Source organism: Fundulus heteroclitus, unplaced genomic scaffold (assembly GCF_011125445.2).
Source record: "Fundulus heteroclitus isolate FHET01 unplaced genomic scaffold, MU-UCD_Fhet_4.1 scaffold_138, whole genome shotgun sequence".
Taxonomy (NCBI): domain Eukaryota; kingdom Metazoa; phylum Chordata; class Actinopteri; order Cyprinodontiformes; family Fundulidae; genus Fundulus; species Fundulus heteroclitus.
In genome coordinates, this window is record NW_023396550.1 from 398167 (window position 1) to 423473 (window position 25307).

Here is a 25307-nt window from a genome sequence, read left to right on the forward strand (position 1 = left end):
ATTCTCCTACAAAGACTTGAGCATACTGTAGGGATTAAGGGAAAAGCATTAGGCTGGTTTAAATCTTATTTGTCGGACAGATTCCAGTTTGTCCATGTTAATAATAAATCCTCCTCAAACTCTAGGGTCACTTGTGGAGTACCACAGGGTTCAGTCCTTGGACCAATTCTATTTACTATATATATGCTTCCGATTGGCAAAATTATCAGACAGCATGGGATTAATTTCCACTGTTATGCTGATGACACTCAGCTATATTTATCCATAAATCCTGATGAATCCAATCAGTTACTTCGACTGCAGTCATGTCTTGATGACATCAAAAGCTGAATGACTTTAAATTTCCTGCATTTAAATCCTGACAAGACAGAAGTTGTAATCTTTGGGCCAGAGTCTTCAAAAAATAAAGTTCTTAATCAATCACTTAATCTGGATGGGATTAACTTGGCCTCTGGTAATAAAGTTAAAAATCTTGGTGTTGTTTTCGACCAAGACATGTCATTTAAATCCCATATTAAACAGGTTTCCAGAGTTTCCTTTTTTCACCTCCGGAATATCGCCAAAATTCGAAACATTCTGTCCAGGGGTGATGCTGAAAAACTAGTCCATGCATTTGTTACTTCGAAGCTGGACTATTGTAATTCTTTACTATCAGGAAGTCCACAAAATGCAGTTCGAAGTCTTCAGCTGATCCAAAATGCTGCGGCAAGAGTTCTGATGAAAATCAACAAGAGGGATCATATTTCTCCAATTTTAGCTTCCCTTCATTGGCTTCCTGTTAAATCAAGAATAGAATTTAAAATTCTCTTCTAACGTATAAAGCCCTTAATAATCAAGCTCCATCATATATCAGAGCTCTGATTACCCCGTATGTTCCTAACAGAGCACTTCGCTCTCAGACAGCAGGTCTGCTGGTGGTTCCTAGAGTCTCTAAAAGTAGAATGGGAGGCAGATCCTTTAGCTATCAGGCTCCAATCCTGTGGAACCAACTCCCAGTTTTGGTCCGTGAGGCAGACACCCTATCTATTTTTAAGACTAATCTTAAAACTTTCCTTTTTGACAAAGCTTATAGTTAGAGTGGCTCATACCCTGAGCTATCTCTATAGTTGTGCTGTGATAGGCCTAGGCTGCTGGAGGACATCAGGGTCTAATTTTCTCACTCTACTGATTTCTACTGTCCTACAGTCTACTGTTCTCCAGTTTTGCATTGTATTACATTGAAATGACTGTCGTCATTTCAGCTTTTAACTTTTTGCTCTCTCTCTTTTTCTTCATAGTAGGTACACCTGGTCTGGCGTTCTGTTAACTGTGACATCATCCAGAGAAGACGGCTCACCCGCTACTACCATCTAATGTAGAACAGATTACTAGATCAATGTGTGCTTCTGTGCTTTTTTGTCTCTCTTGTTGTGTCTCTGCTCTGTCTTCTGTAACCCCAGTCGGTCGAGGCCCGACTGGGGTTACAGAGCCCGGTTCTGCCGGAGGTTTTCCTTCCCGTTAATGGGGAGTTTTTCTTCCCACTGTCGCTTCATGCTTGCTCAGTATGAGGGATTGCAGCAAAGCCATGTACAATGCAGACGACTCTCCCTGTGGCTCTACGGTTCCCCAGGAGTGAATGCTGCTTGTTGGGACTTTGATGCAATCAACTGGTATCCATATATAGGACATTTTTGACCAATCTGTATAATCTGACCCAATCTGTATAATATGATTGAACTTGATTTTGTAAAGAGCCTTGAGATGACATGTTTCATGATTTGGTGCTATATAAATAAAATTGAATTGAATTATACTATGCTAAATATTTGACTTTTTGTGCGTGCATTGCACCCATTGAAATAAATGCAAATTCCTTCAGATTCTTCAAAAACTTTGTGCTTTTCACAGCTTACTGCTGCTCCCTACTTTCAGCTACAAACTTCATTCAAAATTTTTAAAGTTTAAATAACCTTCAGCTATCTTCAACTACTTCAGCTTTTTCATCTTTTACAATTTTTAAATAATCCCTCTTTAAAAATCATTTAGCATTTTTGTGACCTCTATGAAAATACATGTGTTGCTATGGTTACTAAGGAGCTCACCTAGAGTATACCCTCTGGCTTTTTTAATAACTTCTACTTCTCCGAACAATGTTTTCTCACACACTAAATTTTCACTCTGTCCACATAAATTATATATCAAAACGTAAGTATTTTTGTCTGGATTCATAAAATGTAATACCCATTAGTTTGGAATTTAAGGATTTTTCTCAAATCACCCCAGAGCGCCAAAAAGTCAAAACACCCTCCATTCGTTTTCTATGGAGCTCTCTTGAAAAATCCCACTTGACATTCCCAAACGACACGTTTTCGCATAGTCACTTCTCCTAAACCGTTTGATGTACAGGCATCAGACTTTCACAAATTGATGTTCAGACCCTTCTGGTACTCACAATAAAGGAATTTTGTGGATAACTGTTACGCTTTTGCCGCAGGAACAAGTTGTTCGGCAGTGGTGAATTGTCAAATTGCTGAAACAGGATCAGACTTACATCTCACCAAATTGTGCACTTTTTTACATCATTGCCACACCTACACCGATTTTTGTTCAAACATAAAAATGCCCACAGTTGTTCTCGGAAGCCTGCTGATACTGACGATTTTTGTTTTGCCATTTTCGTAAAAATTCCCATTTATTTTATGATTTTTTGCGTCTTTATTAAAATTCTTCCTTAAAAAAGAGATAGTTAGTCTTATTCCCCTATCCATTCCAAATTGAACGCAGTAAAAATTACTTCTGTAGCCTTTACGGTTGCTAAAATATCGGGTGTTGTGCGAGGCAAAGTTTTGCCATTGTATACCAGTTAGACAGAAACAGAACCATAGCGTGTGCATGAATTAAACAGACAGCAGCAGGTGTGAGTGATGACAACGGAACTCTGCTGGCCAGAGGTTACTAGAGGTCAGGGACATGCTCCACTGGCACACAGACAACCCAACTGGCCAATGTCTAACTACTCCTGCATACTTCAACCGATTTCAACAATGTTGGGATCAAAACGTTCAGCTGGTTCTTGACATTACTGCTATATCTCAAGGTTATGCTTACCTTTATTCTTTTTTTAATATTTTTAAATATTGCGTTTTTGCTCCCATTGGAATGAAAGCAAATTTCTTTAAATTCCTTTACATTTTCACATTCAACAAGGTCAAGTGGAACGAGCTGGTTATCCCAGAACTGCATGGCACACTTAGATGGCACTGACCCAAAAGATTGGCACTTATCTATCAGATACCACCCCGGAGGTGACACAGTTTCCCTGCTGATGTCACAGTTTGGATGTGTACCGCCCCTGTATGGGTGTGTCCCGAGATCCCTTTATAATGTTTGTGTGATGAGCACTCGAGGCCTTCCTGCCAATCAGGGGCCCATCAGCGCTGGTGTGACTGTAACTATTTCTCTGTCTTTACGTAGATAAAATATAACTAAAAGCATACTTGTCTGTTTTATGCGTCTTACATTCAAGGTAATAAGTAAGTGGGGGTCGCCTTACTGGGTAAAACGAACTGGGTCCACCGAGGGTGCTTCACCGTAGACGGGACACGGTGAAACAGTAACAAATTGGTATTTCCACCCGGACCCAAAAGGCGGCGTACCAACTTCCGTTTTCCGGCCAGGACGTCATTCGGGAAGAAAAACACACAGCCTGCGGCCGCACAAAAGGTAAGGAGATCTCCTAGTGTGTTTTTCTTCCTGGAGGGCCGACTTTTTGTATTCCTAAAGGCAGAGAAAGGGTTGAGGATAATTGTTTGCAAACGTGTCGATAAGAACTTGGGATTTGCGTGCGGTCACAGAGGTGAAAGTCTGGGAAACCTTGGCCAGGTTTCTGAAAATACTGTGAACCTTGAGAATATTGGGTTTAGAGGTCCCTTGTTAGGCACAGAGGAAAATACGTCTTCCTCTGTGTCTAGCATAAAAGCGGCCATTCTGACAGGCACGCCATTACGCGTGGCTTCTAAAACATCGTGTAGCCTAGAAATGCGGGTTTAGAGCCCCTTATCTTTCGCGGGGACTAACATAAAATCTTTCGTCTTCACGGAAATATAAAAGCTGCCTTTTTGAAAAACGAGCGCGTATGAGATTGAGAACAAGACCTGGCGAATACACAATGGTGTGAATGCGGAGGTTTGATGGAGGGTGGCTCTGTTAAAACCCCGATTACAGACGAATATAGAAAATCAGCCAGTGGACGCACACACAACCAGCAAGACCGGAGGTACGTACGGAGTTAACTAAAGATTGGCCAGAGAGTGTGAGTGTGTGTGTGTGTGTGTGAGACACGTTACTACATTGAGCCTTTGGAAGTGAAGACCAGGGTGCACCTGTTCAGGTGACATATAACCTGCTCATCCTGAGTACACTGGCTCATTGAAACTGCCGTGTAAAAACACTATAATAAGGCATATAGGAACATAATAAGTTTTGGTGTCTGAGAGATAAAAAATAAGCTCTCATTGGACCGGGGTCAGGACGCTGTCCCAGCAGGTTGGCCAAGACGTGTGAGTGCTGGAATGGCTGAGAATCAGGTAGAAAATGAGCTCCAGGGGTGTTCTTTAGGAACTTTGCTGGAGGCAGGAAAAGGGAGCATAATGGCAAGCTTCCCACACAAAGATGCTGAAAACCATTTAAAACAATTTGAGGAGTGGTGTGAAAAAATGAGGGGAGACGGCTTCAGCATATGTGAACAGAATGTTGAAAGTATGGGAAGACCAGACGGGCTCTTGCCCGCTATCAGTCACGCTGCAGCAACTCTTTAAACAGGCAATGTTAGAAGGTCAAACAGAAATTGTTAGGACGTACATGGACAGAATGGTTGCGAGTTATGATATGCCTTTAGATCAATGGATGGCAGCTTTGGTACATCAGCTGAATATGGATGAAAAGAACATGAAGCAACTTAGCAGTGATTTAGAGAAGTTAGAACAACAACTCTTAGCTGAACAGCCAAAACAGCTGAGAGACAATCAAAGTAAAAGGAGGAAGAAGAAGAATGTTGCAAAAGCTCAGATGGTTATGGCCCCGACACCTGTGTTTGGTTCAGACCAGTTTGTGGGATCCCTCCCTCCAGATGTCCCATTTCAGATGTATCAGAGTCCTCCATGGGGACAAATTCCCAGCAGAGATACACCGCAGTACAGAAATCATAGAAAGGGACCAACCAAAGATTATGATATGCCCTTGTGCTGGACGTGTGGTTACCCAGGGCATTTTGAAAGAAGCTGCCCTAACCGTCGTTAGGATCCGACCAGCCCTTCCTCCCTGTCAGAAGTAAAGGCCTGCGTGTGTTTGTTTGTCTGAATGTCGTCAGTTCTATGTTACTGTATGTATGTATTTGTGTATCGTATGTAACTAAACGTTCGTCTGTGTGAAGTAATGTTCATGGTTTCAGAATGTTCATTTGGTTTGGGAGAACTGCAGCTCCGTAATTCAAATGACGTTTTTAATCATGAACTATGTTAACTAAAAGCTGAAGAAAGGTATAGAGAGGTTTCAATAACACAGTTTGTTTTCTTCCCACATTAAATATCTGGCCAAATTAAATTGTTACACTGAGATATGCTAACGTGTCTTAAACAGAAAATATCCCAGGGCTGTAGGAAATACTTGGGACTGGGGATAAAGGTTTTTTTTAGTTTGGAGCTTAATTATGCATTACAGCAAACAGAGGCGTTGGGGCTGTATTCAGTTATGCTATTAGATTGCGTTTGGCTTGTGTTTGTCAATGAATTCATGACAGCTGAAATAATAACAGAGTAAAAGCTTTTATATTGTAATTTTAGAACATTAATAAAATGGCAAACAGCATATGGGGAGCATATGGGAGACTGTTTGGGAGAAATGGAACCGGATGGGATATGTTTAAGGGGAGATTTTTAACTAAGGATTTTACAGCTGCCTAAAGAGAAGAATTTAAGAGCATTAAGATATACATGATTTTTTATTTAAATAGATGAGACAAACTGTGCTTTAAACAAACTGTATGGGACTAAATATGGTTGCTTTTCTAAGGCTTCTCTATTAATTTATTTTATTTCTTTTTACTTGGGATTTGAATGCAGCTAATGAGAAATTTTGAGAAGTGTCAAGATATCACAAGGCCACATTAAGCATGTCATCAGTTACAAAAGCATCTGATGTTATTAGTTATGCGGAGCTGAGGCAAGCCTCAGAGGGTCAGTTTAACCTGAAACAGGACAATAGATATGATAAACAAATCTGACCATGATGTAAACATCTGAATGTTATGGCAAGGCTGGGTCTGTGTGTTCTGGCCTGGGGGCACGAAAACTATGTCAGAGGGAAAAAATAAAATAAAGCCAGCTTCTGAAGGGTTAAATTCTGGGTAGCTTTCTCAATGTGCTGAATTATGGGGAAAACTCTTATCATGTATAGAAAAACACCAGAAGCTCAAAAGCCTGAAAGAGAAAATGGTTGCTTTAAAGTTTCACCCTTGACCATTTAAGATTGAAAAGCATTAATAACTAAGTTTGCATGATCGAAAGAGCTAGAAAGAAATTAAAAGAATGCTGTAAGATATTGGAACACACATAATGCACTCCTTGGGAGACTTTTTACTTTCGGGTTTTTATTGTTTTGTGCATTATTGATTATTTCTTTGTTAAATGATTCCTTTGCTTTAATTTTTGCATCACCAGTGGCAAAAAAGTGACAACATTCAAGGTTGTTCGGCAGATTATTTAAGAAAAGGAGAAGTTTTAATACAAAACGCTGAAAGAAAAGGAACAAGAGATTCCTACATCCCCTGGACCAACCGAGAACTTAGACACATCACGTTAAGAACCAAGACACTAAAAAAGACCAGGTTTTATTTTGTCACCTAATACACTAACAGAATTGTTTTTCTCTGAGTTACTTCTTTCAGATGATGTGAGATGAAACTGTAAAGCCACCTTTGTTCCAACAGAAGACTCTGGAAAGTGAGCTCTTTCAGGCCGTATGGTAAGAAATCATGATCTAAAATGGACGTGCAGGGATTGACAAAAGTGACTAAATTATGCTAAGTTTAACAAACTTATGACAGGTAATATTGAGACCTTCTAGGCAAGGCAAGGCAAATTTAGTTATAAAGTACAATTCAGTATTCAGTATCCTTCTAGCGGTTAGAAGGTGGCTTTGGAAATTGTTCATGTACCCCTTCCCACTGCTGCCCTCTCTACTGACTCACATTAACATTTCTATCCTGTTTTCTGCTTTTTTCTTGCAAGGAAACCTGGTCATATATAATTGGAATGTGCTAACGGAGAGATTTTAGTCTCTTTTCTTAGGCATTCTCAGAGACAAGTTAGTACCAAGCGGTGCCACAGTGGTCCAGGGGACGGAGAGAAAAAGGTGATGTACTTGACTCCTGCCTAATCCAGTTTTTAATCAAATTTTGGATAAAAAATCTGTGATTTTTACAGACACTGCATAGAGGTTTAATGGGGAATGTGATGCTACAAGGTTAAGAGAAATGTTTTTTATTATTGAACTTATACAAAGAGGTTGAACTGTCTGTAAAATATTTTGCTTGGATAAATTTTTAAGGGATCAAGATCTGGGGTAAAGGTGAAGAACTTCAAGAATAATTTTGTTTTAGAGGGAACGATGTGGTTGATTTTGTTTTGAGACAGTTTTCTTGTAATTTTTGTTTTGATTTTTTCTTTTCAACTTATTTACACTACACTACGGATGAAGATTGACAATTCTTGTATTAGACAATTTGATTTTGGACAAAATCCATATTGGCAAAATGCTGGCAGAATTCCTTGTGGTTTCAGACACAACGATTGGAGAAAGAAGATTTATGGACAATGATCGTTCTGGAACGATGTTGTGGTGCTGAACTGAGACATGAGGACTGAAAATGGACAACTAATTGCGGGGGCAAAGACAGAGGCATCGGATAACCTTCAATGGACCGCAACACGAAACAAAGATGAGTTGGCAGACACCCCTTCTGCATTTCACATCAGATTTTCCTGCACATAATCAAAACACAAAACACACATTAGAAACATACACATTGGCGGATGCGCTTAGAAGAAAAACTTAAAGATTAAAAGCAATCAAGATTATTATTAAACCCCTAGGATGTTAATTGTTTTAAGTCAGAGTTGTTATTAGCGAGCGATAAGAGGGTCAAACGCATTCGGACAAGTGGTACTGGTCTGGAAACAAAGATGGTAGAGTTCGCAAAGATAAGAAGGTTTTTCTTTTACTTTTCTAACAAGGTTTTTATTTAAATCATTTAAAATACATATAGATATGTTTTGGAATTTTATTAGCCCCACAAGGGGTTTTGAATAAGATTCAAAGAGGCACCTTTAAGATGCAATAAGCTTCATAAAATACATCATGCATGAGAAGAAATAGGGGGAAACCGCTAAAAGACATCCATTTCCATTTTGCACCAAAATATTAAGTTACGGGATGAGAGCATAGAGCAGCTTAAGTAATTATGCTAAACATAAACAGGTTCAACAACTTATGAGTATTGGTGATTAAAGTAAGGAGTGGGATACATAGGGGGGCCGTTTAATTGTAAAAGGAATATGGATAAGAACAATGTATGCAATTTAGACGACATGAAAAAAAAAAAAAAATATATATATATATATATATATATATATATATATATATATATATATATATATATATACACACATCTACATCAATGAGTGATAATTATGATCATGAAAAAACTAGTGGGCGAAAAAGTTCAAGTAGGCATTACAGCAACAGTTAATAGCATAAACAAATGAACGAACGAGTGAGCAAGCTAATTTTTCAATATAAGCAGAATAAACTCTAAACCTTTTAACCTTGTTCAAGCGAAGGAGAAATTGTGAGCACAACATTTACTGGGTATCTTAAACTAAGCAGAGGCGCAACTGAGAACATAATAATTAGGATGTAAAGCACCACAAAGGTTAAGGACTTAAATGGATAAAACTGGAAGTTTAGAATATTAATGCCTTATTCTAATAAATAACTTGGGTAAATTACGGATTAAAGCACCAGTGTAAATAGTTTGGAATTGTACGCAGTTACCTAAAAGGTGTGAGGAGACTTAACAACTATCTGTTTGAACACAAAATAGCACAATAGTTGTTCTTTAACTAAATGTTAAAACATCCAGAAGAAAAAAACACATAAACATAGTTTAGCCATCTATTAACCTAGTGGTCTTTTAGACCAGAATAATCTAACGATCGTCCTCTTGTACATGCAGAAAAGTAATGAGGTCAATTAGATTAGTTGGACATTTGGTATCTGGTCAGGACAGCAGAAGTGACTCCTGGACACAAGATGATGATAGGAGGATAACAGCTTCAACATGATATCAATGCATGAAGGTTGGCTCTGAGGAACATCAGAGCTGCAATGGCACCGGACAGTGAAACTCCTGCTGTGCTAAAAAACATCTTGAACAGGACTATGCATGACTGCTTTGCTTCACAGGTGATGGAATTCAACTACAAGGTTTCACGAACATGACATGGAGAGGTTGGCGTTCAGGAAACGCACCTAGAACACACTCTTGGACACTTTGGGGTAAATGGGCTCTAAAGGGGGACACTTAACAGGAGATAAACTGAAAGCCTGGGCTTACGACGAGAGACAGTTCACAGACAGGGGGTGTGGACACCCAGGAATTGCTGCTGTGGTTTGAAAATGTCAGAGATTTGTCACAGGTGGTGGAGTGTTTTGATGACCCAGGCGCTTGGAACCAGGTTGGACCAAGGAAACGACGTTGTGTTCCCACAGGGATTACCTGTAACCTAACACTGACTGTGAACAATTTTATGTTTGGGTTTGCTGGGGTTGCCAAAAGGAGCATCGGAGATGACTTTCTCTATCCTGACCAGGTTCACACTTAAAATGCAAAGAACAAAATTATAGAGGCCAAAACAAATACGGACACAGAGAAGTGTTTATACAAAGAATTCCACTATTCGTCAATTTAAGGTGCAGATACTAAGGCTAAACAAAGAACTAGATAAAGGGCAAAACTTAAAGCTGATCATTTACCAATGGGTGGTCAATATTTAAGGGGGTTTAAAGGAACTGCACAATTTCTTGAATAATTACAACAGGCAGTGATTAATGAAACAAAAAAGCAAATTCTAGAATGGGAATTTTTAATCTGCTGGGACAAGACGGTGCAAACATAAAATAAGGATTTATAGATCACTGGGTGATATAAGATCACAACGGTAATAATAATAAATGATTGAAACTGTAAGAAAATCCCTCGGAGTAATGTCTGCTTAAAGTTTTTCAAGGATAAACTAAACACATGAGAACAAGAACTAGATACTTGTTAAAGGGTTGATTTACTTGGGGATAAAATTATGCTTTGAAGTATTATCTATTAAACTAATGTTGGAGGACTGACAAAGGTTTAAAGTCTCATAAAATATCTATCTAGAGCAGTATGGAGCTTCCTACATGGTCAGGGGGCGATGTGTTTAATAAGCAACAATGAGTTACTGCTCACAGCATACTACAGTTTAAAGGTTTGTTTCAAACAAGATTCAAACAGGGGGACATAAGATAAAACCAGGGTCGCTTACAAAAGCTGTCTGTTAAAACAAGCAGAAGTGATTAAAAAAATCAAGAATTAATGGGGTTAGAATTGCTCTTCGCTTCTGGTGGAGGGTGCATTCAACTACAAGTTTTTTGGTTTGATGCATGTCAGGCTGAAACTGATTCACAGAACTGCTTCCTGTCTCCACCCTGGGCTACACCCACTTCCTGAATAGCAACCAATCACAACTCCGTGTGGGCGAGGGGCATGCACACACTTCCTTTCTCTTAGCTGAGCTTTTCAAAATAAGATAAGAAGTACATAGGGCTGCTTCTGATTAATACCACAACATTATTCTGCAAATATATATAGTAGAGCTTTCTTTTACAAACTTAAGGGTTTTTCTGTTGGGCTTTTTAGAAAAATGTTAAGTATTTTAGAGCTGGTTCAGTAAGAAGTTTCTGAAAGGTTTTAGTACAATTCCCTGTGTGCTAGATAAATTGAGATGAACCGTGTCACAGTAGCCATGAAACATATGATGATAAATTTCTATTGCAGAGATTTTTCAACTGTTGGACAATTGTAAGGTGAGACACACATGGGAAAGAATTATAGAGAAATGCTGCTGCAGATAATGTTGAACTTTCAGATTTCTCCTTTTATATAAGAGTAATGCAAGATCTAATGATTACAGTAAAGGAGGTTAAGCTAAGAGCATAATAATTGTGAACGGAAATATCTGGATGTGAAAGTGTTTGAAGAAGGTAAATGAAAGAAGGATTGGGAGTCTTGATAAGAACACTAATTACACCTTGTTTCTGTTATCCAACAGTAAACAAGGCCTGGTGTCTGCCAACCATCTCAACAGAGCATTTTCCTGGGGATAAAATGCTTATTGCCTGAAAAAGGACAGGACACTCATTACCATCCAACTAAATCGTTTTTGTCCATGCTGAGGAATAAGAAGAGGACTTAAGAAGTTTGGGAGTAACATGCCAGAGACCTATGATTTTTTTATGTTTTCTTCTTTCTGTTTGCCATGAAGGAGCAGTTGCCTGAGAACTCTGAGCTGACCACTTATGCGCGAATAGATTCATCTCTGCCACGTGCTCAGACTGGCCTGACGTTTTTTTTACTTGCGTTATTGACGTACAGACTCTTTTTATATCACAAAACAGATTTTTTCTCTTTTCTTTCTCCTTTCTGTTTTCGACTGACTTCCATGTTTGATTTTATGTGTTATGATGTTTATACTGTGATGTTGCATTATGTTGATCGCTATGGCTTTATGACTAAGAATGAAAACTCTCTGTTACAGACACACACACCAAGACCTACAGTTCTTGCAATCTTTTTGCTTTGTTATATAGAGAGCCAGGATCTGATGGCTATCACAGATCCATAAATTACTTGGTAAGGCTAAATTTTAGATTCAATACAGGGTGTCTTCTCGCTCAGATTAGCCCAGAGTGGGATTCCCCTAGACTGGGCTCTATCGGGTTTTTTACCATTTCTTAGAGAGATGGGGTTTTCCTGCTGGAGGCTCAGCCTGCCCTCTGATGCCCCCTACTGGTACTCTTGGATTTGTGAGGTTTGAAAGTGATGGATGGTTGTCCATAGGAATGGAAAGTGGAGGACCGAGTAGGAGGTTTCTTGGGGTGGGGGTAGAGTAGACGAACTTGGCCTTGATTAAGGTACACCTTTAGCTTATCTAGTCTAAAGTAAACTTAAAATATTGTGCACATAGGAACCTAAAACAGGCCTAGCTTTAATAGTTGAACCCTAAATTGTAGTTAAAATGCTTGGACTGTGGTCTTGACTAAAAAATGCTGAATTATGAAGTATTCATGCTGATTGATGCTAAGATGTTTCCATTGTGGTTTGTCCGGTCCATTCCTTGGAACTGTTTTTGTTGTGATGTGCCTTTGGGGCACACCAACAGGGGGGGCTAACGGACAACTGGACTGGTTTTTACAAAGTGCTTTTCAGTCACACCAGCAGAGACTGTGTGACCCCAGAGACTGAGCCGCACTATCGACTGCCATGGAGATCACAGATGGATGGACTCTGGAAGCCGGAAGCTGACGTGCTTGGATTGCTTGGACTGGACGGAATGACCGACTGTTCTGGGTGAGGGACAGACTGAGAGCTGTCGTTCCACTGGTTGATCATCTTTGGTGATGTGCCATAATGACACATCATGAGGGGGTCTGTTAGGATATCAACAAGGTCAAGTGGAACGAGCTGTTTATCCCAGAACTGCATGGCACACTTAGATGGCACTGACCCAAAAGATTGGCACTTATCTATCAGATACCACCCCGTAGGTGACACAGTTTCCCTGCTGATGTCACAGTTTGGATGTGTACCGCCCTTGTATGGGTGTGTCCCGAGATCCCTTTATAATGTTTGTGTGATGAGCACTCGAGGCCTTCCTGCCGATCAGGGGCCCATCAGCGCTGGTGTGACTGTAACTATTTCTCTGTCTTTACGTAGATAAAATATAACTAAAAGCATACTTGTCTGTTTTATGCATCTTACATTCAAGGTAATAAGTAAGTGGGGGTCGCCTGACTGGGTAAAACGAACTGGGTCCATCGAGGGTGCTTCACCGTAGACGGGACACGGTGAAACAGTAACAATCACATTCTTCAAATTCTTTCAAATTCTTCTAAAACTGATACTACTTATACTACTACTACTACTGCTGCTGATATTACTACTACTACTACTACTACTACTGCTGATACTACTTCTACTACTACTGATACTACTACTACTACTGCTGCTGATATTACTACTACTACTACTGCTGATACTGCTACTACTACTACTGATACTAGTAATATTACTACTACTACTGCTACTGATATTACTACTACTACTGATACTACTAATACTAACTTTCAAATATCCTTCAACTATCTTTAACTAGTTCAGCTTTTTCATAACATTCTTCTAATCCTTCAGCTGTTGTCCTTTCATGTTCAAATTGGTTCTTCTTTCATTTTATTTCAGATAGTTTTTTCAACAATTTTGGGATCAAAATGTTCAGCTCTTTCTCGACATTACTGCTATATCTCATGGTTATGCTAACCTTTATACATTTTTAAATATTCTTCACATTCTTAAAATTGTTTCATCTTTCATTTCAGCTACTTTTTATCTTCTGCGGGAATCTTCTGCTCACATCATTCTGCAAATTAGCATTCTCACTCGCTGTTACGCAGGAACAGCTTTTTCTAGTCAGTGAGAATGCTATACAGCGTTTTCACTTATTGTTTTCCAGTTTCACTTATTTTTTCCTGTTTTCTTTATTATTATTACTTTTAAGACTAATCTTAAAACTTTCCTTTTTGACAAAGCTTATAGTTAGAGTGGCTCATGTTGCCCTTAGCTACATCTATAGTTATGCTGCTATAGGCTTAGGCTACTGGGGGACTTCAGGGCCTATTTTTCTCACTCTACTGATTTCTACTGTTCTCCAGTTCTCCGTTCTCCATTCATGCTGAGCCCGGTTCTGCTGGAGGTTTTTCCTTCCCACTAATGGGTGATTTTTCTTTCCACTGTCGCTTCATGCTTGCTCAGTATGAGGGATTGCTACAAAGTCATGGACAATGCAGACGACTCTCCCTGTAACTCTACGCTTCTCCCGGAGTGAATGCTGCTTGTCGGGACATTGAAGCAATCAACTGGTTCCCTTATATAGGACATTTTTGACCAATCTGTATGATATGATTGATTTTGACTTTGTAAAGTGCCTTGAGATGACATGTTTCATGAATTGCCGCAATATAAGTAAAATAAAATTGAATTGAAATTATTAGTATTCCGTCAGCGTCTAACTAATCCCGCATACTTCAACCGATTTCAACAATTTTGGTAACAAAATGTTTGTCTCATTTGCGGCATGACTGCTATATCTCATGGTTATGCTAACTTTTACACTTTTTATAATATTTCACTTTTTGTGCGATTTCTTTTGGCTGCTCCCATTGAAATCAATGAAAATTGCTTCAAATTCGTCACATTCTTCAAATTCTTCCAACTCTTTTAATTGTTGCATTTCTTCAAATTTTTCAATTTTCTAATTTTTTTCCTTCAATTTTTTTCAAATTCTTTCATATTCTTTTGATTCTTCAAATTCTTCACATTCTTCCAATTCTTCTAGTTATTCCAATTTTTCAAATTCTTCAAATTTTTCAAATTAACTCATTCAGGTCATTATTGCTATGAATTTTGGTAATTATAACTTTTAGAATATTTAAAATATTTAACTTTCTGTGAGTTTTCTCGCTCTCATTGAAAAGAATGGAGAATCCTTCAAATTCTTCAAATATTTGTGCTTTTTTACTTACTGCTTCAGCCTACTTTCAGCTAGAAATGCCATTCAACTTTAAAATGTAGTGATATCTTGGCTATTATGTATATCTGAGCTTTTTCATATCTTTTAACATTTTCATATAGTACCTCCTTAAAATAATTTTGCCTTTTAATAAAATTCAGAAAAATGAATGCGTTGCTATGGTTGCTAGGGAGCTCAGTTAGAGTGGCAGCTGTGGCTTTTCCCGTATTTATTTTTCTTCTCTGAACAACTTCCTCTCACTCACTCAATTTTTACTCTTTGCACATAAATTATACACCAAAACGTAGGTATTTTTGTCTGGATACTGGAAATGTAAACGTCATTGGTGTGGAATTTATACATTTTTCACAAATTGCCCCAGAGTGCCAAAAAGTCTCAAGTCATTTCCTATGGAGGTGTTGTGAAAAATGACATCTGAAAATCGAAAACAACACATGTTTTCGCATCGCTGCTACTCCTAAACCGTTTGATGTACAGGAATGACGCTTTCACACATTTATGTTCAGACCCTTCTGGTGCTCACAAAAATAAATTATATCGATAACTGTTACGGTTTTGCCGCAGGAACAATTTATTCAGGAGTAGCATTTTGGAAAAATGCTGAAACAGGATCAAACTTCCATCCCCCCAGATGATGCACTTTTCTATATCGTTGCCATGTAAACACAGATTTTTATACAAATATAAAAATAAGCACAGTTGTCCTCCAAAGCCTGTTGATAGTCATGGTGAAATAATTATTTTGATATCTCATATACTTACTCAGCTACAGCGATTTGTTCGGGACAATTCTACAGGCATTTTTGAATTTTCATCAAAATTCCCTTTTATTTCATGATTGTGCCTACATTAAATATTTCCTACAAAAACAGATAGTTTTTCTTGTTTCCCTAGCCGTTATTAAATAAACGCAGAAAAAATTATGTCTCTAGCCCTTATGGTTGATGAAATATCGAGTGTTGTTCCAGGCAAAGTTTTGCCATTATATTTCAATTAGACATACTCTGACCCAAAGTGTTTGCATGCAGTAGGCAGGCATTTCAGGTGTGAGTGAGTTTCTGTGACAACGGCACTCTGCTGGTTAAAGGCCAGGGACATGCTCCATTTGCTTAGCATGGCACCCTTTGATGCCCACTGCAGGGGCTATGATGAACGTAGGAATATGAAATACGCAGTCACTTAATATTTTAAAATTTTCCATTGATTATCAGGCATCTGTCATTTTTCTGTCACTTTTTGGATTTCACATAGTTTTCCTATCGGGCCTTGGACTCCAACAGAACCTGGCAGGATGCCCAGACAAGACCCCCCACCCTGTACAGCACCACCCACCTGTGGGAAATGGCACTACACACCATTTTAGTCAAATGTTGATTTCTGGGCCCAGATTTGGTGAGGCTGTGTTGCTGAAGGAGGCCAATCTGACCCATGATCTTTGCTGACCTTTGGTGACTTTTAGAATTTTCTCTAGGAAGGTCCTACCAACTCATTCTTCTCCTCTCTCTCCTTCTCTCTCTCCCTTGCTCACTCCTTCTCCTCTCTCTCGTGTTCTCTTGCTCGGCCCTTCTTCTCCTCGCTCGCTCGCTCCTTCTCTCTCTTTCTTGCTCCTCCTCCTCTCTCGCTCGTTCCTTCTCCTCCTCTCTCTTGCTCCTTCTCCTCCACTCCGTCTCCTCCGCTCCTTCTCCTCCTCTCTCTCGCTCCTTCTCCCCGCTCCTTCTTCTCCTCGCTCTCTCCCTTCTTCTCCCCCGCTCCTTCTCCCCCGCTCCTTCTCCTCCTCGCTCTCTCATCTCCTCTTCTCTCTCTCTCTCTCTCTCTCTCGCTCCTTCTGCTGTTCTCTCTCTCAATCTCTCTCTCTTCTCCTCTTCTCTCTCTTGCTCCTTCTCCTGTCTCTCTCTCTCTTGCTTGCTCCTTCTTCTCCTCCTCTTTCCCTTGCTCTCTCCTTCGCTCTCTCCCTCACTCGCTACTTCTTCTCCTGTCTCTCCCTCGCTCTGTTGCTCACTCCTTCTCCTCCTCTCTCTTGCTCACTCCTTCTTGTTGTTTCTCTCTCTCGCTTGCTACTTCTTGTCCTCTCTCTCCCTTGCTCTGTCGCTCGCTCCTTGTCCTCCTCTCTTTCTCTCTAAATTCAGTGTTTACAATGAGTCAGGAAACTTTTAAGGCTTTTTCCTTAGATTTTTATTCTTCTCCATGATCACAGAGTACTATAACCAGGATATCCTGAACACATCCATATTAGTGGCTAACGATTAGCTTGTTGCTTATCGGAAGTAGCCCTAGGAAGGTCCTACCAACTTCTGCTTAGCTGGAAAAAAATCCAGTTGTTTTGTTTTTTAACTTTTTAACTTTTTTAGAATCTCTTCTAACATGACTCAAAAGCCTGGAAAGTGCACCACAGTCCTGCCTTCAGAACATTACTTGTCTATAGCAGCAAATTTAATTTAAAGATCCTTCAGATTATGATTAGTGATCTTTGTGTGTTTAAGTCTTTCTGCTCCAATCTTGCACAAAGTAAGCCCACAACTTTTCACTATTTCTGGGGGCTGGACTTTTTTCCAAAGTTTGAAGACATTTTGCTTCCTAACCAGAAAGCTTTCTCACTGTAGTGGAAAATGTTATTGATGTATGTAACTCTAATCATATCTGGTCTGGATTCACCTGCATAACTTTCCCATAAGCTATATAATCTCACATGCTTATAGATTTACTGTTTCCACATCCAAGAATGCAGAGAGGAGTTGAGTTAGATAGGAACTGGATGGTGCCAGTGGCTGCAGTCCTCTGAAGATTACTCCCACTTTCTTTGTTAACCCAGAATGTATAAAAGCTTAGTGTGTTCTTTTTCTCTTCGCTCTGTTTCCTGGCTGCATTAGGGGACAGAGACATTCAAATGTTTCAAGCCTTTGAATTAAATAATTTACAAAGACAAAGATGCATCTTTACTCAGGATTAAAATGAGTGGTGTGCTTATTTAAATGATAATTATTAATATTCACTAGAAGACCATCATGCTGAGCATGCAAGGATTTGCATCATCTTGAATCTTCCCACTGTGGAACACTGCACTAACCTATTCATTCACTATTCATAATTAACTATGCAATTATTCTGACTGTAAGTGATAAGAGAGGTAGGAGAGGGATGGGTGGGATTCAATTGAGGAGGTTTTTATTTATGATCTGGGGTTATCAATCAATCCAAACTTTGCCAAAAAGTTCCTCTATACCTTTATTCCTCCATACCTTAGAGCTTCCAGTCTCCAGTGTGGATTATTCAGTCCAGCTGACAGCAGCTTCACTCCTGAGTCTCCTGGATGATTATAGCTCAGGTCCAGCTCTTTCAGATAGGAGGGGTTGGAGCTCAGAGCAGAGACCAGAGAAGCACAGCCTTCCTCTGAGACCAGACAGCCTGACAAGCTGCAGTCACATAATTCAACACATGATGTTAATTTAACCCACCAGTGAGTTATCACATGTATTATTAAACTAGGTTGGAACAGAGCTCGATTTTGTTAACTCGAACAGCCACAATGAAAACACAAACAAGAAAGGGTTGCAAATATAAACTAACTTTAGTAGAAATACTTGTCAACATAAAAATGTAATAGATTTTGGCATACAAAAATAAACAGAAAAGTGCCTTTAAATCCCCAATATCTTTGTTCATCACTACGGCTTTGTTCCCCTTTTTTGGTGATTGAGTTTGTCTAATAGAGTGCACTGCTTAATTATGTTTCTGTGTTCAAATAAGTACCCATGCAGATTTCTTGGTACAATCCTACCACAGCATGGTAGGATTGTAATGGTGTATGTAGACTCTGGTTCCACGGCTCAATTAGGTTGGCTCGCTATCTAACGAATTCTTTTCCACGGATCTTAACCATACACCAAAAGACCTAACCGATTTGCATATACTCCGCAAGAGAGTGATGTCACCACTCAGTTCTAGCGTGGTCAAAAGGCTTGTTCATCACCACTGTTGTAGCACTTTTTCTCTCTATTCCAAAGTGGCACTGGACTCCTCCCAAGTTGAACCACTATAGGCAACAGCCAAATATTTAACTTAATTCCCGTACTTATTAGTTTTTCTACTCGAGCTGTTGCGTGGTCTCTCTGTGCTCGGCTTCAGACGGGAAAGGAAATAGAGAAGTAGCGCGCTGACACAGTGGCTGAAGGCGACATCTCATTGGCTGCTTCTTGTGTACAGTACGTGAACTCTGCTTGGTTAAGCTAAGTGACATTACATGACATATTCTGTCAATTTTCCTAATATAAACATGACAATTAAGAATGAAACAAAAGATCAGCTATGAAAATAAAGAATTTTAGCACTGAAAATGTGTGCAAAATAAAAATTATAACATAATTTTCATGAATAAATCATTTACTGTGAATCAAATCTAGTTAAACCAAGTTTTTACACCTAGGTTACATTAGCATAAGTAGTCCTCAAGAAGCTGCTGCTCAGCTGGTTTTAATAAATATAAAATATAAATAAAACTGCATTTTGTTCTGTTTGTAATACAAAGTAACATCTGACACATTTAAACAGATGAATCCTGACCAGAGCTCTACTGGGATGGAAAATCTGCAAACTGACACAAACTCTGCAGAAGGTTCTGGCTTTAAGTGAACTTCAAACTGGACCTAAAATACCTAAGATAAACTGGTGGTCCCAGTAGAACCATTGTTCTAGTGTTTAGATTGCTTTAATCTCATTGATGGAGTCAAGAACTGAAGCTGAGATAAAGAATAAAGCAGTGGTTTGGATTAGTGGCATTAGCAGCGAATGGTGAGCACATATTTCACACTTGCAGAATCAGCAGAATGTCATTGAGAAATCTCCCATTTGAAGTCAGATCCAGTCTTTCAGTGTGCTCTCGTTTTCCATTCTTTATTAAACTTTTTCCCACATTTTTCCTACTTACTGCATCTCATTCTCTCGCTGGGACATGGAAAGGACAAACTATCTTCCATTCGTGTTCTGCTTTATTGTGGGAAACTGGGAGATAATTAAAGGGTTTCACTCAAAAAGAAAGTCAAGCCTAAATAATCAACTTCACCTTCAAAAACACTGGGTCCTAGTTGTGGGAGTAGTTGAGCAGTAGTGGTGTTGCCTGTGAACAAATAATCTTTTCTGTCGTTTTCTTTTGATTCTTTGTCAGGTTATGGTGGAGCATGTAGCGACTATTTGGAATACAATAAAAACGAATCTGATTGTTTTTAAATTACTTAATCCAAATGTCATTTTGCCTTAATGAATATTTTAACCAACATCTAAATGTCTTCCTAATGAGATCCAGGGCTGTTTTGAAAACATCAAGGGCTTCAAAAATTCTGGTAGAATAACAGCTTTTTCTTTTCCCTCACTTTTTCTGCTTCCAGCTCTGCTTTGATAGCTCTGCTTCATATTTCTCTGTTCTCATCTCTCCTGCTGCCCAATCAGCACACTGAATTTCTGGGATCTTTTATGTGCTGACACAGAAAAGTCCATTATAGTAAATGGAAAGGGGCACAGAAGTTGATGACGCGTTATGTTAATTTTTTTGTTGCTTTTTTTAAATTGTAAATGTTAAGTATTTTATTTCAAACACACAAATAATTCAGGAGTACTGTTAAATGTCTGGGTAACCAGTGGGTCCCACTACTGGCGGGTGCCCAGGTGGTTTTTTCAGCTTCTCTGCATTGAGGTAACGTATAGTTTTATGTAGACAAGTAATATATCGGTATCAGAATGTTTATTATTGTTATTGTGCATCATGTTCCACACATGTACAACAAGATTAAGGCCTCCAACCAGTGCACTAATATCAAAATGTCAGATAATCAAAAATATATACAATATACATTAGTGTTATGTCCATTGTAGATATGATATATAATGCTGTATAGATTGTTAAATGTGTGTAAATATTTCACATTGTAGGACTCAAACTTTAAATATTGTACAGTGTCAAAATTATGTTTTTTTTTTAATGACGAATAATGTCAATAAACTTCCATCAACATTTTAGCAGGTAATGGACATAAATCTGGTTTCAACAGGATGGAGAACTTTGTACCTGAGAGTTTCCAGTCTGCAGTTTGGACTCTCCAGTCCAGCAGAGAGAAGCTTCACTCCTGAATCCTGCAGGTTGTTGTTCCTCAGGTCCAGTTCTCTGAGACTGGAGGACTGGGAGCTGAGAACTGAGGACAGAGCTTCACAGCTTTTCTCTGAGAGGTTACAGCCACTCAGTCTGAGGAGACAGGGAGAAAAATCTGCTATTAAACAATTCATCAGAAATATTATTTCTTTACAGTCACCACTGTTCTCCTTGGAAAAATTGCTGGATCTGTCTGATTTTACACGTCTTTATGTTGCCTTTTATTGTGAACTGGTTCATTATAAATAAACTCCCTTTAGGTGTAATTTATGATGCTAAGATGGAGAAAAAGTGAGGAGGCTCAGAGAAACTGTGTGAATAAAAACAACAACTTGCTTTTCAATCACTTGCTGCCAAATGTTAAAAAATAACAGAAATGTTTGTGGCAGGGCCGTCAAGAGCTGCCATGACTGATGATGACAGTGGCGGCGACATCAGGTCTCTCAGTGTTAGCAACATGAGCAGAACCTGCGCTAAGCTAGGCTGCTTTCAGAACACATCAAATCCACATTATAATGTTAATAAACTCCTAAAAAAGTATAAAACCTGATGTAACTGAAGTTTGTCTTCAATATTAATGGCTTGACATTATATTTGCCCTATTTTCACCTTGTTTATTCTGGGTCTCTGAATTTTATTGATGATGAGGTTAATGGATAGTTAAAAGTAACATGTGTCGTCGAGCTCTTTAGTGCTCGAATTCATCCCTTTCAACCATTGTCTTGATAAGAGCTTGAGATCTTTTAACAGCAAAACCTGCACACGCATAGAATAAAGGAGTGACAACTTCTTTTCAAGTCCAATAATTAAGATAAAAAAGAAGCTAAGGAACTATTTACATGCAAAACAAACAAAATACAAAACACAAGTGGTTGGTCATAATCAGAATACTTCAGTGAATCCTTGTTCACTGGAGATCTGATTCCAAAAAGCATGGAATGGAGTTAAAAAAAAACATTTGGCATGTGTTTCAACCCATTCACAATGCAAAACCCAAGTTAAACAAAACATTATTTTGAGTAAATAATATTCTGAAGACTGATTTGCTCAGTAAAATCACTTAACCTTATGACGGTCGATCCTATTAATGCAATCCTACCTCCGGGTCACTGCAGCAAAATTGGTGGCTAAGAGGTTACAACATAAAGTTATCAAAATTGCCTTTACCAACATTAATATTCGATAGTAATGCGAGGATAAGGCTCATAGCACCATCGAAGGATGGCGGAGCCGTACGATTAAGCTTTATGCTTTAAACAAACTCCTTTTGAAATGTCCGGGACCGGATGTTAGCGAGGCAAATAGCATTAAGGCTAGCGTGAGCTACCTGTTAGCCCTTTTGTTCTAAACACCATGTGTCCAACGGTTTACAAAACATTTTCCAATAAACCTTTTACTTCACCCTCAGCTCCCTGCCCAAACCTGTCCTTTGTCTCGTGTCAGTTCTCAGTTCTGTCCAGTTTGGCCATTCATTGAAGAAGGGAAGTTGTTAGCGGTCTAACGTTAGCTCTGCAGCAGCATGTGGGCTAACCACAGTGTGTGGAGGGAATGGAAGCCTGTAGGTCCTCCAGGCAGCCTCTGACCCGGTTGCAGTCCGATTTGAGCAGGGGTTTTTCCTCAGAATTCCACAGCTTTCAGCTCCATCTGGGTTCACTTCCCAGTACAGGCTGAGCAGAAATACACAGAGCTGTTTCGCATGCAGGATTTTTGCACCTGCTAACGGTGATGATGTTAAACAGCAGACTTAGCTTTGTATTTCCTGTGTTGTGTGTCTGGATTCAGTCAGGTCCTCTGCTGAAGCCGGCAGACAACATTAGCAGACCCTGAATCAAGCATGGCTGGTCCAGGCAAGAGACATAAGGATATACCCTTCTGTCACTTTTTAATTGACGGGTGATTACCCAGCAAACACGTCCAGGTGGGGCCCATGTGGGCCTCACTTGGCATGGGCTCAGGGTGGGCTGTGTTGCTGGGACCCATGTGGGCAGCCCATATACTGCCCACATGACTCATGTGGGCAGTAGATGGGCTAGACCAAGCATGGGCAATAGGTGGGCTCCAGTTGGGCAGCCCTTACAAATTCAAAATGGCCAAATCAATGTTACAGCCACTGAAAGGTCTCCTTTTTTATGCTATTTTATTTATTTATCTTTAATAAGTAAAAGTCTTTAATATCACACTAATCCAGCCTAGATCATGCATAAATTATTTAAATAATTTAAATTTAAATCACTTCACAACCTTTCAGTGAAGCGGCTGTAAATTTTGAGATGTTTTTGAGATGTTTCATAATAAACTGGATCAATATTCTAAAAGTTTTTAATGTTTCTTCCTTTTTTGTTTTCACACAGGTGAATTCTACTTTCATACTGATACACTGGAATTAATGTCAAACCAAATACTATATGTGCTTTGTTATTTATATGTATAATGATTTTGTACACTTTTTATCTAGTTAATTCTGTTCTAACATCATCACGCTGTAGATTTAGTAGCTTTTAAAAGCTTTTTTAAAAAAAACATGTTTTTCTAAGATGTCTTGCAAACGAAGGATGCTAAGAATTTAGTATTTCATGGCCTTTATTAACAAACTTTAGAAGGGGAAATAAATTACCACAATTCTCAATTCAGTCACTAGGGGGCAGTGAACACGAGACAGGGCAACGTTTATAATGTTGATATTTTAATAATTTCACAACTAAATTAGTATCTTTTACGATCACCCAAGCTAATTAAACAAATACGAAAATGGTCTGTAACAGAACTAAGCCTTGGATCGTCCAGGATCATCGATAGTCTTGCAAACAAAACAGTTATATTTCAACCGGAAGTGGATTCTGACCACGCTTAGCCGGAAGTTAGCAGGCACCATTTTGTGCACAATAGCCTACCGTGTTCCGCCGTCATTGGAAGGATGTTTTTTTTTTTTATCCTTTTTTATCCTTGAAGACGGTATCTTTCGGACGACATACAGGTAAGAATGCCTCTACATCTAATAAATACTGGAATACAGGAATACTTTAGAGAATTCTAAGGGGTTGAGAGTATCAGCAGCAACAAAAAAAGCCACAGTTGTAGGTGGCCACGACCGCAACGTGGTTCAGGACTAGGCCGAGCCAGCTGCTACCGCCGTAGGCTCGGAGCTTCGGCTCTGCGGCACATTCTATCATCTTAAGGGAATCAGAGCTAGATTTGCACTGGGTGGTTAGTGTATATCTTTTTTTTGGCAGTCGGTATTTGACCGAAAGTTAAAAAGTGCCGTGAGTAGACCACAACGCCGACCGTTTTCTTTCACTTTGTTTCTTAAAATGAAGTCGCTTTTTTGGCTCTCAAATAAGTGACGATGCAGTGTATATAACCAGCTGAAATCCCTCCGCCTTATAATGCACACATTGATGTAGTCACCTCTGTGATGCCATATACTCAAAACAAATCTAGCTTCACTTAATGGACTTAGATCTGTGATTAACCCCAGAACATTTTTTCTAACCAAATCATTCGCAGTTGTTGGTTGGAGTTCATCTGCTGTGTTTAACATAGCTGAAAGTTTCATTTTTATTATTATTATTATTATTATTATTCTTTAGAAATAATGTCTTCGGAAGCAAGCGGGAATTCCGGTCTTTAAAGCTGTTTGAAGTTATATTTGGTAAATGCATAATGGATAGTTAATAACTGTAATATAGTAACATTTGTCAAGATACATTTACACTCATTTTTGGCTATGGTTATTACTGAAATGCCATTTCAGTCATGCTAGAAAGCTTAATTTAATGTAATTGGGATATTAAAGTAATCAGTTTTTGGTGAATATCACTTCAACATGGTTGACTTTACAATCCTTGCTGAGAGTGTTGTTGGCACATGTGAAGTGACCGTAACATATGTTTCCTGCAGGAGCTTTAAAGAAGAACAGCCTAACCAGCCAGATCACCAGGAAGGATGTGGAGAGGGCAGTGTCAAAATGGCTGATTGGATCACCACCAATCACATCGTGAAGTTTGCAGACGACACAACGGTGGTGGGCCTGATCAGAGACGACAACGACCAGGACTACAGAGAGGAGGTGGAGCAGCTGGTGGGCTGGTGCAGAGAAAACAGCCTGATCCTGAACGTGGAGAAGACAAAGGAGATCATCGTCGACTTCAGGAAGAACCGGCCTCGCCATGCTCCACTGCTCATCAACAACTCAGCTGTGGAGGTGGTCAGCAGCACCAAGTTCCTGGGGGTGCACA

At 39.2% G+C, this 25307-nt stretch overlaps 1 protein-coding gene across 1 annotated transcript in view; it reads right to left on the reverse strand.

The window, feature by feature from the left end:
- LOC118558636 (NLR family CARD domain-containing protein 3-like) overlaps positions 1-25307 on the reverse strand; it is a gene marked incomplete at its 5' end in the record, with an annotated part of 70915 nt that overhangs the window by 24888 nt on the left and 20720 nt on the right. Inside the window, 2 exons of the mRNA XM_036129093.1 lie at positions 18173-18346; positions 20992-21165. Of these exons, the coding sequence (XP_035984986.1) occupies positions 18173-18346; positions 20992-21165 (348 nt within the window). The remainder of the gene's footprint in view (positions 1-18172; positions 18347-20991; positions 21166-25307) is intronic.